At 43.5% G+C, this 18,788-nt stretch overlaps 1 protein-coding gene across 1 annotated transcript in view; it reads right to left on the bottom strand.

The window, feature by feature from the left end:
- The window catches only part of LOC139277203 (IQ motif and SEC7 domain-containing protein 1-like), a 241,826-nt gene that overhangs the window by 56,913 nt on the left and 166,125 nt on the right, over positions 1-18,788 (bottom strand). Inside the window, exon 3 of the mRNA XM_070895348.1 lies at positions 13,500-14,782. Coding sequence (XP_070751449.1) covers positions 13,500-14,782 — 1,283 coding nt within the window. The remainder of the gene's footprint in view (positions 1-13,499; positions 14,783-18,788) is intronic.

Below are 18,788 nucleotides of genomic sequence, written 5' to 3'. Positions count from 1 at the left end.
ATAGGATGGTTCTCTGGACCAATATGTCGAGGAACCAACTAGAGAGCTGGCCATCCTCGACTGGGTGATGTGTAATGAGAAAGGACTAATTAGCAATCTTGTTGTGTGAGGCCTCTTGGGGAAGAGTGACCATAATATGGTAGAATTCTTTATTAAGATGGAGAGTGACACAGTTAATTCAGAGACTAGGATCCCGAACATAAAGAAAGATAACTTCGATGGTATGAGACGTGAATTGGCTAGAATAGACCTGCAAATGATACTTAAAGGGTTGACGGTGGATAGGCAATGGCAAACATTTAAAGATCACATGGATGAACTTCAACAATTGTACATCCCTGTCTGGAGTAAAAATAAAACGGGGAAGGTGGCTCAACCGTGGCTAACAAGGGAAATTAAGAATAGTGTTAAATCCAAGGAAGAAGCATATAAATTGGCCAGAAAAAGCAGCAAACCTGAGGACTGGGAGAAATTTAGAATTCAGCAGAGGAGGACAGTGTGTTTCATTATGAGGGGGAAATAGAGTATGAGAGGAAGCTTGCCAGGAACATAAAAACTGACGACAAAAGCTTCTATCGATATGTGAAGAGAAAAAGATTAGTGAAGAGAAAAAGATTAGTGAAGAGAAAAAGATTAGTGAAGAGAAACGTAGGTCCCTTACAGTTAGATTCAGGTGAATTTATAATGAGGAACAAAGAAATGGCAGACCAGTTGAACAAATACTTTGGTTCTGTCTTCACGAAGAAAGACACAAATAACCTTCCGGAAGTACTAGGGGAGCGAGAGTCCAGTGAGAAGGAGGAACTGAAGGATATCCTTATTAGGCAGGAAATTGTGTTATGGAAATTGATGGGATTGAAGACCGATAAATCGCCGGGGCCTGATAGTCTGCATCCCAGAGTACTTAAGTGGCCCTAGAAATAGTGAATGCATTGGTGATCATTTTCCAACAGTCAATCGACTCTGGATCAGTTCCTATGGACTGGAGGATAGCTAATGTAACACCACTTTTTAAAAAAGGAGAGAGAAAACGGGTAATTACAGATCGGTTAGCTTTACATCAGTAGTGGGGAAGATGTTGGAATCAATTATTAAAGATGAAATAACAACGCATTTGGAAAGCAGTAACAGGATCAGTCCAAGTCAACATGGATTTATGAAAGGGAAATCATGCTTGACAAATCTTCTGGAATTTTTTTGAGGATGTAACTGGTAGAGTGGACAAGGGAGAACCAGTGGGTGTGGTGTATTTGGACTTTCAAAAGGCTTTTGACAAGGTCCCGCACAAGAGATTGGTGTGCAAAATTAAAGCACATGGTATTGGGGGTAATGTACTGACGTGGATAGAGAACTGGTTGGCAGACAGGAAGAAGAGAGTTGGGATAAACGGGTCCTTTTCAGAATGGCAGGCAGTGACTAGTGGGGTGCCGCAGGACTCAGTGCTGGGACCTCAGCTATTTGCAATATTATACATACAAGACATCAATTCCTTTCTGCAGGCATCAGAACCAAGTTCAATCCTATCCCCACCTGACTTAGACTTCCAGCAGCTGTTGCTTAATAACAAACAAAAGCTGGAACCTTGGCCAATTTTCTCCTCTCGTATCCTTGGTGTGTTGAGCCAATTCTGTTCCCGACTGCCACCCTAACGGAGATCAATTAATTCACTCATAAGTTGGAATTGAACCCTAGACCTTGATGATCTTTACGCACATTAGATAAAATGTATGAGCCAGCAGAGGAGCTAAATAATGATGAATTTAATTTAATTGAAAGCTGGATTTCCATTTGATCAATTTCCTCTGAAGCTTTAAAAAAAATGAATTTCCATTCTCATTAATGCATTTTATGCAGGGTAAAGTACTGTAACTACTTGCTGTTATCATAGATCAACTTCACTGGAATTATAATGCATGCTTATTACATTGAAAAGATAAGCCAAGAAATTGTAGGACAGTGAAAGGGAATTGGTGGATATTGAAAATAAGGATTGCAGAGGTGTGAGGTAAGGTGCAACATAACAACTTGCCTTAGAAGAGACTTTTTATGAACATTGAGATAGATGTTATTAAAAACATAGGCACACGCATAGAAAGGTGGCTCAGAGTAACAGAATAGGGATGTATAGAAAAGCAGCTAAGATCTTTTAAAGCGGGAGTGCAGGAAGAAATTGCCATAAAAAAGACAAATGGAATTCAGAATTTTATATATAGAGGCATTAACTACAAAAGCATGCTTAATTTAAATAAGACATTGGCTAGGTCACAGTTGGAGTATTGCGGCAGTTCTGGGCAGCCGGGTATAAGAAGGATATTACAACAACAACTTGTATTCATATAGCACCTTTAGAAACATCGAAAATAGGTGCAGGAGCCAGGCCATTTGGCCCTTCGAGCCTGTACCACCATTAAATATCATGGCTGATCATGTAACTTCAGTACCCCACTCCTGCCTTCTCTCCATACCCTCTGATCCCTTTAGCCATAAGGGCCACATCTAACTCCCTTTTGAATACATCCAACGAACTGGACTCAACAACTTTGTGGTAGCGAATTCCATAGGTCACAATTCTCTGGGAAAAAAGTTTCTCCTCATCGCGGTCCTATTTGGCTTACCCCTTATCCTTAGACTGTGACCACTAGTTTGGGAATATTCTTCCTGCATCTAACCTGTCCAATCCCGTCAGAATTTTATATGCTTGTCGGAGATCCCCTCTCATTCTTCTAAATTCCAGTGAATATAAGCCTAGTCGATCCAGTCTTTCTTCATATGTCAGTCCTGCCATCCCGGGAACCAGTCTGGTGAACCTTCGCTGCCCTCCCTCAATAGCAGGAATGTTCTTTCTCAAATTAGGAGACCAAAACTGCACACAATACTCAAAGGTGTGGTCTCACCAAGGCCCTGTACAACTGCAGCAAGACCTCCCTGCTCCTATACTCAAATCCTCTTGCTATGAAGGCCAACATACCATTTCCCGCCTTCATCGCCTGCTGTACCTGTATGCCCACTTTCAATGACTGATGTACCATGACACCCAGGTCTCGTTGCACCTCCCCTTTTACTAATCTGTCACCATTCAGATAATAATCTGCCTTTCTGTTTTTGCCACCAAAGTATAATGTTCACACTTAGCAACATTATACTGCATCTGCCATGTATTTGCCCACTTACCTAACCTGTCCAAGTCATCCTGCAGCCTCTAAGCATCCTCCTCACAGCTCACACTGCCACACAGCTTAGTGTCATCTGCAAACTTGGAGATATTACATTCAATTCCTTCGTCTAGATCATTAATATATATTGTAAATAGCTGGGGTCCCAGCACTGTACCCCACGTGTCACTGCCTGCTATTCTGAAAAGGACCCATTTATTCCCACTCTGCTTCCTGTCTGCTAACCAGTTCTCTATCCACGTCAATACATTAACCCCAATCCCATGTGCCTTAATTTTGCACACTAATCTCGTGTGGGACCTTGTCAAAAGCCTTTTGAAAGTCCAAATATACCACATCCACTGGTTCTCCCTTATCCACTCGACTAGTTACATCCTCAAAAAATTCTAGAAGATTTGTCAAGCAGGATTTCCCTTTCATAAATCCATGCTGACTTAGACCTATCCTGTCACTGCTTTCCAAATGCGCTGCTATTACATTTTTAATAATTGATTCCAGCATTTTCCCCACTACCAATGTCAGGCTAACCGGTTTATAATTCTCTGTTTTCTCTCCATCCTTTTTTAAAAAGTGGGGTTACATTAGCTACCCTCCAATCCATAGGAACTGATCCACAGTCCATGGAATGTTGGAAAATGACCACCAATGCATCTATTTCTAGGGACAATTCCTTAAGTACTCTGGGATGCAGACTATCAGGCCCTGGGGTTTTAATCGGCCTTCAATCCCATCAATTTCTCTAACATCATTTCCTGACAAATAAGGAGTTCCCGCAGTTCCTCCTTCTCGCCAGACCTTCGGTCCCCTAATGCAATAGACAGCAAGAACATTCTAAGAATAGATAATCAAGGGGCTATAGGGAGGGAGGAACTTAATACAATTATTATCACTAATGAAGTAGTACTCGGTAAAATAATGGGACTAAAGGCGGACAAGTCCCCTGGACCTGATAGCTCACATCCTAGGGTCTTAAAAGAAGTAGCTGCAGAGATAGTTGATGCATTGGTTGTAATCCACCAAAATTCCCTGGATTCTGGAGCGGTCCCAGCAGATTGGAAAACCGCAAATATAATGCCCCTATTTAAAAAAGGAGGCAGACAAAAAGCAAGAAACTATAGACTAGTTAGTCTAACATCTGTCGTTGGGAAAATGCTGGAGTCCATTATTAAGGAAGCAGTAGCGGGACATTTGGAAAAGCATGATTCAATCAAAGTCAGCATGGTTTTATGAAAGGGAAATCACGTTTGACAAATTTACTGGAGTTCTTTGAGGATGTAACGAGCAGGGTGGATAAGGGGAACCAGTGGATACAGTGTATTGGGATTTCCAGAAGGCATTTGATTAGGTGCCACAAGAGAGTTATTGCACAAGATAAAAGCTCACGGGGTTGGGGGTAATATATTAGCATGGATAGAGGACTAGTTAACTAACAGAAAAGAGAGTTGGAATAAATGGGTCATTTTCTGGTTAGCAAACAGTGACTCGTGGGGTGCCACAGGGATCGGTGCTGGGTCCTCAACTATCTACAATCTATATTGATCACTTGGATGAAGGGACCGAGTGTACTGTAGCCAAGTTTGCTGATGATACAAAGATAGGTGGGAAAGCAAATTGTGAGGAGGACACAAACAATCTGCAAAGGGATATAGACAGGCTAAATGAGTGGGCAAGAATTTGGCAGATGGAGTATAATGTGGGAAAATGAGATGTTATCCACTTTGGCAGAAATAATAGAAAAGCAAATTATAATTTAAATGGAGAAAAATTGCAAAGTGCTGCAGTAGAGAGACACCTGGGGATCCTTGTGCATGAAACACAAACTGTTAGTCTGCAGGTACAGCAAGTAATCAGGAAGGCAAATGGAACGTTGGCTTTTATCGCAAGTGGGCAAGAGTATAAAAGCAGAGAAGTCCTGTTACAACTGTACAGGGTATTGGTGAGGCCACACCTGGAGTACCGCATACAGTTTTGGTCTCCGTATTTAAGGAAGGATATACTTGCATTGGAGGCTGTTCAGAGAAGATTCACTAGGTTGATTCTAGAGATGAGGGGATTGACTTATGAGAGGATAGGTTGTGTAGGTTAGGCCTATACATTGGAGTTCAGAAGAATGAAAGGTGATCTTATTGAAACATACAAGATCATGAAGAGGCTCGACAAGGTGGATGCAGAGAGGATATTTCCACTCATCGGGGAAACTAAAACTAGGGGACATAGTCTTAGAATAAGGGATCGGCCATTTAAAATTGAGATGAGAAATTTCTTCTCTGAGGGTTTTAAATTTATGGAATTCTCTGTCTCAGAGAGCTGTGGAGGCTGGGTCATTGAATATATTTAAGGCAGAGATAGACAGATTTTTGAACGATAAGGGAGTAAAGGGTTATGGGGAGAGGGCAGGGAAGTGGAGCTGATCAGATCAGCCACAATCTTATTGAATGGTGGAACAGGCTTGAGGGGCCAAATGGCCTGCTCCTGCTCCTACTTCTTATATTCTTTTGAAACGTTCCAAGGGCTTCACGGGAGTATTGAGATAAAAAAATTTGACACCGAGCTCAGTAAGTTGAAATTAGCACAGTTGACCAAAAGCTTGGTCAAAGAGGTAGGTTTTAAGGAGCGCCTTGAAGGAGGAGTGAGAATTAGAGAGACGGAGAGGTTTAGGCAAGAGTTCAAGAGCTTGGGTCTTAGGCAACAGAAGGCACAGCCGCCTATAGTTGAGCGATTATAATCAGGGATGCTCAAGAGGGCAGAATTAGAGGTGCGCAGACAGCTCGTGGGGTTGGGGGGCTGGAGGAGGTTACAGAGATAGAGAAAGGTGGGACCATGGAGGGATTTGAAAATCAAGATGAGAATTTTGAAATCGAGCGCTGTTTAATCGGATGCCAATGTCGGTGAGTGAGCACAGGTGCGCTGGCTGAGTGGGATTTGGTGAGAGTTAGGACATGGGCGGCCGAGTTTTGGATCACCTCTAGTTTACATTGGGTAGAATGTGGGAGGCCAGTCAGGAGTGTATTGGAATAGTCAAGTCTAGATGTAACAAAGGCATGGATGAGAGCTTCAGTAGCAGATGAGCTGAGGCAAGGGCGGAGATGGGCGATGTTACGGAGGTGGAAATAGGCCATCTTAGTTATACTGCAGATATGTGGTTTCGGTACAGTGGCAGGTGTGGAAACCTGATTGGAGGTATTCAAACATGAAGTTGTGGGAAAGATGGGCACGGATTTGGGAGGCGATAACATGTTTAAGAACTTTGGGGAGGAAGGGGAGGTTAGAGATGGGGTGGTACTTTGCAAGGACGGAGGGGTTAGATTGATGAAAGTGGTTCAGTGAAAATTTAAATGATATTTATAAAAAGAGGTTATAGTTATGAAAAACGACTAATTCCCTCCCCCCAGCACTAGAACACCGAAGGTTAAAGGGAAATCTAACAAAGGTTTCAAAATCACGAAAGGTTGAGAGCCTAAATAGTGAAACATTATTTTCATTGGTTCACAAATCATTAACAGATTAAGGATTATCATGAAAAGGTGGTTAGTAGAATCTCCCTCTTCCCTGGAGAGTTATTAGAACATGGAACGTCAGTTAGCATTTGAAGTAGTGACGATAACAGCTTTTGCTTTTTAAAAATCCAGTTCGTATTTGAAAGGCAACGTATAAAAGAATGAGGAAAGGGCAGGAAAACATGAACATGGCTTCAGTTACGAAGCTAATACAAGGACAGATTCAATGGTCTGAATGACCTCCTTGTGGGCTCAATTTTCCCCAATGCCGTTTTTTGGCGTATTTCAAGAGTTTTTTTTGGAGCCCGACTAATTCAAAAAAAAAACTTGTAAAATTCCCCATTCTAATTTTTGAAATTAGCACCATGCAGCCCGTTCTTTAGCTTCGGGGGGGGGGGGGTGGAGCCTAATGCCTGCGCCGAAAAAAGGATGCTCCCCCTTCTGCACATGTGCAAAGAAAAAAGACTGCTATGGGCACGCATGGCCAGTATACCTCCCAGTCTGCATTCAGCCATTTTTAAAGAGCCAGTTGTGCGTGAAAACTATAATTCCGAGCGGTGTGAGAGAACTTATAAACGGAGCTGCAATATGCAATGCGGCTCAAGGACCAAGAATTTCTCACAGGACGAAGTGGAAGCTCTGGTTACTGTAATTCAGGCCAGATGACATGAGTTGGACACCAACAAAGGTCAAATAAAAGTTTCACCAAAAGAAAAGAAGAAACGCTGGAACCAATTTTCACAAGATTACTGTGCAATGGTGACAATCCCGAGGTCAGGAAGCCAGTGCAAAAAGTAGCAGGACCATGGTCAGTTCGTGTAAGTAATATTCTCACATTCACTGGAATTGCAATGGTAAATGTGACCATCTGTATGTCCCACCCAGCAGAAAGACATCCTCACTAAAAAGTTATATTTTCATCTTTGCAGAGGAAGTTGACACACAACGAGAGAGAGAGAGAGAGAGAGAGAGAGAGAGAGAGAACGCGAACAGGAGGCGGCCCAGCAAATCTGCACCCACTAACACCCTTGGAAGACAGGGCCACTGCTTTGATGGGTCCTGCCTGGAGAAAAGCAATCACCACTGCACAAGCTGGGCCCACACTCGAGGGATAGGGTAAGTCCTGCAAATTCCAGAGTCTGGCTTTGCTAAAAGTCAAGTACTGCGTAGGCTAGCCATGCTTCAGTTCATGGGGATGTCGCCGTCAGCTACGCTTCAGTTGATGCAATATGCTATCATTCATCGATGTCCTTCAAGTCAGCCTGCTGCCTGCGCTGTGAGCCTACTCAGGCCACCCTGCCCCCTCCTCTGCTGCTAACCATTTATCTGTTCTGTTATATTTTGCAGAACTTGAGGCCAACCCTGACGAGGCTGAAGCCGATGCAGATGATGATTTTGACACAGACGAGCCTGACGAGGAGAACATCCTCCAATCTGACCTTCCAGACCAACAGCATTGGGGGGGGGGGGGGGGGGGGAGGGGGGGTAAAGAGGATGAACCGCCACTGTTGTACTCTCTCTGGAGGAGATGCGGGTGCCGCCCATTGAGGTGCCAGCCCCTTTCCTGAGTGGTACGAGTGTTGGGGCATTTCATGGTTTCACAGTCCGAGGCTGTGGGTCCCAGTGGGGTGTAACAAGGCACACCCAGGGTCCCACCGTCCGAGGCAGTGGGTCCCAGTGGGATACAGCGAGCCACACCCAGGGTGAGGAAGGGAAGGAGAGCTCGACAACGCTCTCCTGAGGTGCAGGATGCAACAGGTGTGGTTCAGATGATGGCAATGAGTGGGGAGGAGCATTGACCTAATGCAATCACACCTGGACACCATCAGTGGGGTGGGTAATGAGGTAGCGGGATTGTCGGGAGATGCAACAACATTCTCATGAGAAATGGGAACACTGTCCAGACATATTAGGGATGGAATGTAGCTGATACACTGTCAATGTATGAGGGAGGGAATGTCACAGGAAGCGAATACACTGTCGGCAAACATTAGGGAGGGAATGTCGCAGCTAGTCTAGACGCTGTCGGCGCACATGGGGGGGGTGGAATGTGAGAGTTCGCTGCTGCAATATCCCGCGACCATTGACAGAATCAACTGCCACTCGCACTCCAATCCCCAGACCAGCCTCTGAAGAGACCCAAGCCAGGCCTTCCACATTACCGCCTGCCCACGCCCCCATCAAGAAGTGCTCATTACCCGGGATGCTTGAAAGAAGCAGCTTGGTACCAACCAGACAAATGCTGCACCACCGCCTGCGGGGAGGGGTGGAGTCACCAAGACCAAGCGCAACAGGCGGTCTTAGAATAAGGTGGGGAGAGGTGGGTGCTGCCTTTCTTTGCTGCTGCTGCTGTTGTTATTATTGTTATTACTGTTCTAACTGTTCTCAAATTAAAAGTTTTTTTGTAAGTGATGTAAATTTACAAGTTTAAAAGTTTGTAAGTGATCTTAACTGAAAACTTTAAAGTTTGATACAAAAATATTTTTATTAAAGTTAAGTACAAAGTATTAAACTTTTGAATAAAATATATGTTAAATTATAACTGAATCATTTATATTATTTGTTCCATTTTTAACAACTTTTTGAACTGAAGAATCATTTACATTATCTATTCCATTAACACAACATTAAGGAACAGGTTCATATAGTAAACATGGTCCATTTGGAATAGTTGCCGTTGAGCCTTCAGGCAGCAAAGCTTTCACAGATGAGCTGCTGCACGTCGCAATGTGCGACATGTTGTATTCCCGCTCAGCTTCCATCCGGGTTATGAGTAGGGACGTCATGAGTAGGTGATGAGGCCTTACCCTTTGTTCCCCAGCAGCCAGCTCTGCCCTTCTAGCTGCTGCTGAAACATGGTAGATATAGCGCTCTCGCGTAAGATGAATGCAGCATGGGTGCTCCAAGGGTATCTCGCATCAACTGCCATGATGTGATGCATGTCATCACAGACAAGCTGCACATTCACAGAGTGAAGCCTTTTCTGTTCCTGGACATCTCGGAATCCTCCAAAAAGGTGCTTGCAAGGCGATGTGGGTACAATCAATGCAGCCCTGTACCTTTGGGAAGCCAGCAATCCTGGAGAAGCCCACAGCCCTGTCATGCATTGCCTGGGTGGTCATGGGGAAACTTTATGCAGTCATTCCTCTGGGTATATAGTGCAGCTGTCACCTGCTAAATGCAGATTTGTGTTGCATGTTGAGAAATGGCACACACATCCCCAGTTGTGGCCTGGAATGATCCAGATGCATAAAATGAAAGTGCAGCTGTAACCTTAACTTCAACTGACAAAGCCGTCCTCCTGACACTTCTAGGGCGTAGGTCTGCTTTTATTAACTCACAGATCTTGGTTACAACTTCTTTGTGGAAACGCAGCCTTCTCACACAGTCTGCATCACTCAGGTGCCGGTATGAACACCTGTCTCAAAATACCCGATGGGGGTAAGATCTCCTGTCCATCATCCTACGTGCTGTGAAGTTCCTCAGGTGATGATGCCTAATCAATCTTCTCCTCCGCAGCAAGCTTGCACGAGATATGACAGTCAATACTGTCCCCATAATTTAATTGGAGTTTGCAACAAACTCAAAACAGCAGGATAAAGCACTCACACCTTCTTTCCTCTCTCTCCCCAAGGTGCCCGAGTATGGGTCACATCCTGGTCTGTGCATGCACAATAGGATGCTTAGAACAGGAAGCTAGGCATTCAATGAAGACATTTGGGGCAACAAAGTCGAATGCAATTCTTTAATTTTTGATTTTTTTCAAAATATCACCACACAATTGAACGTCTCCTCACCAGGCTCGCGGGTCGGAGCGTCCACCGGTAGAATCGCTCCCTCGCCCGGACATGGACATGGCTTCCAACCCCCTTCCCCCCCGCGGGCTTCTTTTGAAGCCGAGCCCAGAGTCCAGGCTATGACGCAAAAAATCTTAACCTAATAAAATCGCATCTAACTGAATTACGCTGGCGCAAAAACTTTGGGAAAACTTGGAGATTTTTTATTTACTCCAAAAAAAAATGGTGCACGCCAAAAAAACGACAGATAATTGGGAAAAATTGAGCCCAAATTGTGTTGTAATTTGTATGATTTTATAACATGAGAAATGTTGCTCATCACTAAGGACAGGATAGTATCAGGTATTACTGGTTTTCCATATCCACAGGTAGAGTCCTGAACTGCATTCCACAAAATTCAGTCCCTTATAACTGTATTGAGATATAAATACTTAAGCCTAATTTTATTCTAATATTTATGGTTAGTTCCATTTATAGGGGTTACAAAGATAAATGCAATCATCTATGGAACTTGGTTGCCTGATTGTCCAAATTTTCTGTTATCCAGGTTGAGCGTTCAAAATCCGGAGTTCTGGAATCCAGAATGTTTCTGAATCCGGACTCCGGACCGATTGGTAGCAGGTCATCCAGAATCCGTAAAATATTCTGGAATCCGGACCCACCGACCCTGCTGACCTCGGGGCACCGCCGCTGCCTGACCTCAGGCCTCACCTTGCCGACACTGACTTTACCCTGCCAACACTCGCCCCAGCTGCCCTTACCTCAGGGTCTCCTAACCGGCCCAATACCTCCTCTGCAACGGGACCTGCCGGCCCAAACACTTCCTTGGCGGCGGGCCCGCCCGAACAGCTCCACGGTGGTGGGGCCAGCGCAAACAGCTCCATGGCAGCAGGGCCCGCCCGAACAAGTCCTCAGCAGCTGGGCCCCACCTATGACCTCCTGGACTGGGCCGGCGACCCGAACAGCTCCTCAGAGAGCAACCACCCCGCCACCCCCACCCCCCCGACATCCAGAAATATCCAAACCTGGACTCTGATGTTTCCGGATTTTGGACACCAGAAGCATGTTCCGAAGTCCGGAAAAACACAAAAACCGGCTCGACCTCGGCCTCGAGGTTGCCGGATTTGGGACGCTCAACAGTACCAATGTATTCAATTTTCCCTTGCTTTAATGAGCCTCAGTTGTGTTCCCTTTTGGACAAGTTGGTACTAGTGTCCGAGACGGAAAGTTTCTGAACTTAGCCACAATATCTCAACCAACCCCAAAATATAGACTGGTTTTAGTTTGGGCCAACCATGACTAAAATAAATGCAACGATATGGAGGTAACCAGTCAAACTGAGTAAAAGATCACAATTGTTTACATTGCATTTATCTTTGTCCAAGTTACTTGCTGGCTATGGCGACATTTGGGTACATCTCTTCACTGCTTCACTTGAATGCACCAGCAATTGAACGCACAATCCAGCATATCATTTAAAAGAACTATAATCTACTGTCTTTATATTGCAATACAAAGTACATCATGCTTTACTTGTAAGCTCTGTAAATGGAACTGGGCAATATTTGGTACTCACTGTTCACGACTAAAATAAGAATATTTTAGAAGGTTCAAAATTTATCAAGTGAAGAAATCCATAACTTTTCGTGTCTTGAGTTTAGTCATGGCTAAAATAACTGCAACCACATGGAGCTAATCAGACAAACTGAGTAAAAGATCACAATTGAATTCTATCTGGACAATGGAACATTCTCTTCATGCACTTTACAATGAAATTTATCACTGATTTAGCACAACACAAGGATTGCATACTGAACATGTGTTTATACTATTTAGGAAAATACACATGCTAGAGAAATAGAAATGTAAAGGTTAACCATTTGGATATCTCCATGGGGAAATTTGAGGAAAGAAAAATTCTCCAAAATATTCTTCATGTGGGTCATTTTTTTTTTTTCTTACTTTGCCAAGCAAACGTATCTGAAAAGAATAAATTCTACAGCATTAGCTCAGCAGATTTGCAATGCTCTTCTTCCAGCATCTGTGACACAGGATTTTATACCTCAACTAAACAGATTGCGCTTTCCAATTTTTAGAAAAATAATTACATTGAGTGCAATATAAAGAGCTTTCACTTGAGTTTCACTCAATTCATAGAGGTGAACTAATCCTCAGATATTGAAAATATTCACTTTCCATCATTGTTAGAAAATACGAGTAGTCTTCCAATACTTTTTAAATACTGTACATATCACATCACAGATTACGAGCCCCTCATGTTGTCATCGAAATCTGTTACCCTAACCCAGGGTTCAACATCTACAAGTCACTTTCTTGGAAGTTTATGATTTCCAAAGAAAAAACAAACAAGGAATTGGAAGAGGAGACATGTGGATTTATAAGGAAATTGACTACCCTCATTGAAAGTTAAAAGAAATACCTGCGACTTGACATCTAAACATTTAAGCAACAAACTGAACAAAGGGCAACAGTGACAAAATTAAAAGCCATCCAATACCCTGTGGAGTTACAACTCTTGAAAATCTGTCGTATACTTCCACCCCCGAAGGTCCAGATTTTGAAAAGAATGAGAGCAAGGAAGAGGAGACCAAAAAGGCGGTGTTGAAATTGGCTACTCTGATATAATATATAACAGCTGAAAAATGACCCTGGTAAGGGCCTGGGAGTGGGCTATATGTTCATCCTCTGGCTATAGGGTGCACATGAACAGGTTTTCATGATTTCAAGCAAATGTTGCTGATTTTTTAATAAGGTGAATTAAAGGTGTATCCATTATGGCAGGACACTATCACGGTGGGAGAACACTGCAAACCTCCAAATTAAAATTTTCCTCCTTCGCAATTTAAAAAAAAAATCAACAAATCCACAAAAGCTGCAGAAATATGGGCCATGGTGATGTTGCCCATGACATTCGGCAGATTAATTACAGAACAGCACTGTTAGCAGCTTTAAAGTCTACAGTCCAACATTAGAATCTGAACAACATTTGGGATAGAAAGATTATTACATACTTATTGAAGAGGTTTAGACCAATCCGGTAGTGACGTTTTCTTATGATGTCATTGCTAAATGCAGGGGAATCCCAGCTGTTTCGGGTTTCTTTGTGGTATGTTTGTTTGCTCAAAGTTTGCTCTCGTAAACTGTCTCTGGAAGAGGACTCAGAGCTACAGTTTATTGTATCGTTGGAATTTGAAGTGCTATTGATACTGTCGTTATCCCCATCAGAAAAATCAGATTCTGATTTGCTTTGGCGATTCGCTGAGCCATTGATAGCCAGATGGCTATCAATCTGCCGTGGTCGATGCCGAGCAGGTTCTTCATCACGGTGATGCACTCTTGTAGGAATTGAATGTGGGATATGTTTGGGGCTTCCACGTTGGCTATTGGGGCTCGGATCATATGCATTCTGTCTCTTTAGTGAACCTCGTTCTGAACGGTCACTTAAATCTACTGAACTATCACTGGGTGGCTCGATAGTTAGTAAAGGAAGATGATCAACACGAAGCCTCGATTCCTGGCACTCCAACGAAGGGGTGCTCCTGCAACTTGTGTCAGTGTCTAGCTTGTCATCCCTGTGGGTCATGGACCAGTATTCCTGGGCAGAATTCACTGACCGGAGCCGTAAATCAGATTCAGTGCTGGATGGCCTGTCTACAGATTGCAATGACACAGGAAGTGGAGGAGATAGCTCTTCCTCATCAATATACAGGGTGACATCACTGTACGAAGCAGACATTTCATCCAATTTTCTGCGCTCAGCATCACGAGTGGATTTAGCATAAGATACACTATCCATCTCCTCTTCTTTTTGTAAGTTTTCTTTGTAACGTTTGCCCTGGTCAATAGGTTGTCCATCATCTGTGTGCAAGCTGCGACAGTTCAGTGCGTCATCAATGGATTCTGCAAGTGATTTGACTTGTCTTGAGAAAGCATCCTCAAGCTCAGTTATTGCATCTGCAAAATCATTGTTTGTAGCTGGAGATTTGATCACTGCTGTACCTCCTAAATCTTCACAATCCGACTGAACAATAGTTCCTAATTTTCCTGCATCATCAGTCATAGACACCTGTTTCCCCTCAAAAAATGAGCTGTGGACTTTCTCAGGTCCTTCAAAAGAAAACTGCATTCTCATATTGGACAAAACAATGCGCCTGGACATGCGATTCTCAGACATAGAACTTCTCAGTCTTTCAAAGTTTTTGTTCATTTGATATTGGCGGAATGCTGTCTGAATGGTTCGAGCTGCATGTCTGGTTATGAAACGTCCTCCATATTTACGTTCAAGCATCTCCACCTGAAGAAAAAAAATCAAATATTTAATAACCCAATTCTGTATAGAAATTTGACCAAGCCAATGTATCACTTTGTGATGTACTTGAAGATCCTAATTTTGCATAATTTGAAATGGCTTAATTCCTTCATTTACAACACTAATATTATTACATTTTAATAAAAAGATCAAAGTAATTACTCATCAGTTGCTATACTGGCATTCTAACAGGAGAGTATTCAAATAAAGAATAGAATAAATTCTAATGTAATAAAAAGGTAAAAATGATAACTAATAATATAATCGAAATTATAGTTGTTAAATTGCACACCAAAAGATTAGATAGATTAAACTCAATATTTCTTATGAAGGAAACAGGGCTATTTTACTGTAGCTATTCTAGAGGTTTGCGAACATGCATCTTTCCTTGCAGGAATGATGGATGCGCATGTGTATATTTTCTTCCATGGAAATAATGGTCTGGATATTGTTTCTGGGAGGCCATATAAATGCATCAAGAGCATCGACAGATAATGTAGTGTCAGCATTCTGTTCGACCCCAAAGCTCAGCTTCTTACGGCAAATCCATTCTATTAGCAAAATTGCTTTCTTCCACCGTGCAACATTTCCTGCTTCTGTCCCCATCACTCACTTCCCAACTAGTGCTGAAATTTTAGTCCATGCTTTTATCACCTCAATGCTTGACATCTACAATGTTTTTTGACTGGCTTCCCGACATCGACCCTAGACGAGTTTCAACTCATCCAAAACATCACAGCCGACATTCTCACCTGCATTAAGTCCCATCTTCCCACCACCCCCATCTTCTCTAAAGCTCTATTAGCTCCCTATGTCCCAGCATATCAATTTCAAAGTTCATCATCAAATCCATCCTTAGCCTTGCTCTACCTTACCTTCGTGATCTCCTGCTGCCTTACATCATTTCATGCGCCCTCCGCTCCTCGAACACTGAACTTCTCCTAACCCCTCAAGCTGCCATTCAGCCACTATACTCTACCCTGCGGAATCATCTACCTAGTTCCCACCATACTGTCACTTTCATCCCTACTTTCAAGAAACTTCTCAAAATCCCATTATTTCTACTATGCTTTCAGTTTTCTATTCTCACCTCTCCATGGTTTGTTGTGCATCCCATCCCTCTCCTCCTTATTGTAAAGGGCTCTGAAATAACAACCTGCATAGGAGTGCTCTGCAAATGTGTTATGGTATTGTTGATCTACCCAGTAATCCCACAAAATTTACCAACATTGAAAAAAAATATACAAACGAATTTAAAAATATTGCTTAGCTAGCAGTTATAACCAAGAATGACTGAAAACTATGTGCAAAATCTCATTTCATGCAAAAATGCATCGTTTGGAATAATAAAGCTAGGCTGTTATGTTTAGTAGGCACATTTCCTTTGTGACATTAAACTGGAGGAAAGAACAGTAGCTGAATTAATTTTGATTTGGCACAGATTGGCTCCAGAATGCATTAAGGCCATTTTGTTTATCTCTCTATATACACTTTTTCATATTTTAAGAGTCACTACTTGTACAAGTATCAAAGAGTACAGCCCAGAATTGTAAACCTAATTTTAGTGGCACTGACATGAAAAAGAAGAGGACATGAAAAAGAAGGGGGGGGGGGGAAGAGATGAGAAAGGAGGAGGAGACAAGGAAAGGAGGAGGGGCAAAGAAAGAAGGAGGGGCAAAGAAAGAAGGAGGGGAGTAGAGAAGGGTAGGTGAAGGAGAAGGAGGGTCGAGAGATGGCAGAGAAAGAATAGAGAGAAAAAAAACCAAGTTAACTGATGCGCATTTAACACAGTAAAGGTTAATGAAAGTGTCATCTACATACATAACAAGTACTGCAGCTACATGCTGTCACTTTTAAAATGGATTTGGTCAATGACAAAGCACTTTAACATGGAATGTTCTGACTAGTGTAGCATTTGTGATACATAAATGGATAGTTTTCCATCTGCTTGGCCAATTTCTCTATTTGCCACTCCCTCCCAAGACGTGTGACAATGTACCCCTGGATCCAATGTCTTGGGGCTAGAAATAAAGGTCCACTTATCCCTGGTAATCTTACAAAGGATAACTCTGCTCAGGCATTATTTGAGTGCATTGCTGTAGATAACTCAAATTTAAGGGTCCTGAATCTAAACTCAAATTATCCACACACTCCTCCTCATTAAATGCTCTCATAATCATAGCAAAACACAGTGGCTACTGGAAATCTGAAATAAAAACAGAAAATGCTGGAAACACTCCGCTGGTCAGGCAGCATCTACGGAGAGACAAGAGTTAATGTTTGAGGTAAATTACTTTTCATCAGAACTTAAAGAAGTTAGAGTTGTAAGCAAATATAGAGCCAGGAAAAAGCACAAAAGGGAAGGTCTGTGATAGGGTGGAAGGCAAGCGTGATTAAATGATGGTACAGGGAAAAGGGGCTGATAACGGCCAATAACAAAACAGTAACAGATAAAAGATGGGTCCAGAGGAGCTGTACAGCAGAACCATTACCAGCTCCTGCTGTCTGCCAAAATGGGAGTGGCAGTTATGATCTGAAATTGTTGAAGTCGATTTTGAGGCCAGAAAGCTATGAAGTACCGAATCGAATGCTGAGTTTATGTTCCACAACCTTGTGTTGAGTTTCAGTGGAACAGTGTAGGAGGCTGAGGACAGGGAAGTCAGAGTGGAAGCGGGATGGAGAATTAATGGCAGTGACTGGAAGCTCAGGGTCACGCTTGCGGACTGAACGGAGATGTTCAGCAAAGCGATCACTCAATCTGTATTTGGTCTCCCCAATATAGAGACGACTACACTGTGAGAAGCAAATACAGTATACAGGTGCAGCGTCTAAAATCCGGAAGCCTCAGAACTGAGGCCGTTCCGGATTCCGGACTTTCGATTTATTTCTGATGTCATGAAACCAGAAACACCCGAGCCCAGGTTCAGATATTTCCAGATTTCGGAATATCAGAAAGGGGGGGGGGGGTGGGGGGGAATTCCCGCTGAGGAGCTGTTCGGGCCATCCAGCCCCGAGGATGTCGTCGTCGGGCAGAGCCCCGTCAAGGAGGTGTTCGGGCGGGCCCTGCCAAGGAGGCCCCGCGGTAAGAGCAGCGGCGGTGAGGCAGGCAAGGCGAGGCCAGAGGTCGGGCAGCGGCGGGGCCCCAAGTTCGGCAGGATCGTCGGATCCGGATTCCGGAACATTTTACGGATTCCGGACGACTCTGCACCGATCATCCCGAAGTCCGGATTACGGATCATTCCAGAACTCCAGATTCATGACGTTGCACTTGTACTAATTTTGAAGAATTTCAAGCAAATCGTTTTGCACCTGGAATGTGTGCTTGGGGCCCTGGAGGGTGCGAAGGGAAGAGGTAAAAGAGTAGGTGTTTCACCTCTTGTGCTTGCATGGGAAGGTGCCAGAGGAAAGGTACGGACATTGGATGTGATGGAATAGTGAACCAGAGTGTCCTGGAGGCAATGGGCCTTTTGGAATGCTGAAAAGGGAAGGGAGGGGAGGGGGAAGGTGTTTTTGGTGGTAGCATCACACTTGAGGTGGCGGAAATGTCAGAGGATAATCCATTGACTGTGAGTTGTGGTGGGATGGAAGGCGAGGACAAGGTGAACCATATCGTGTCTCTGGGAGGGAGGGGAAAGTATGAGGGGAGAAGTGTGGAAAATGGGACAGACACGGTCGAGGGCCATGTCAACCACAGTGGAGTAGAATCCTCTCAGTCAGATTTAAGGTGGTTATGGAAAAGGGCAAAGATAGACCAGGAATAAAAGTTCTACATTGGGGAAAGGCCAACTTTGCTGAGCTGAGAGGTGATTTAGTCATAGTGGATTAGAAACAGCTACTGGAAGGTAAATCAGCGTCGGAACAGTGGGAGGCATTCAAGGAGGAGATCCGGAGGGCTCAGGCCAAATATGTGCCCTTAAAGAAAAAGGGTGGGACTAACAACTCTAGAGCCCCCTGGATGTCTAGGGACATACAGGGTAGGATAAAGAAAAAA

This window comes from Pristiophorus japonicus, chromosome 12 (genome assembly GCF_044704955.1).
Source record: "Pristiophorus japonicus isolate sPriJap1 chromosome 12, sPriJap1.hap1, whole genome shotgun sequence".
Lineage (NCBI taxonomy): Eukaryota > Metazoa > Chordata > Chondrichthyes > Pristiophoridae > Pristiophorus > Pristiophorus japonicus.
Note: the sequence above shows the minus strand (reverse complement) of the source record. Positions and strands in the feature narration are given on the sequence as shown.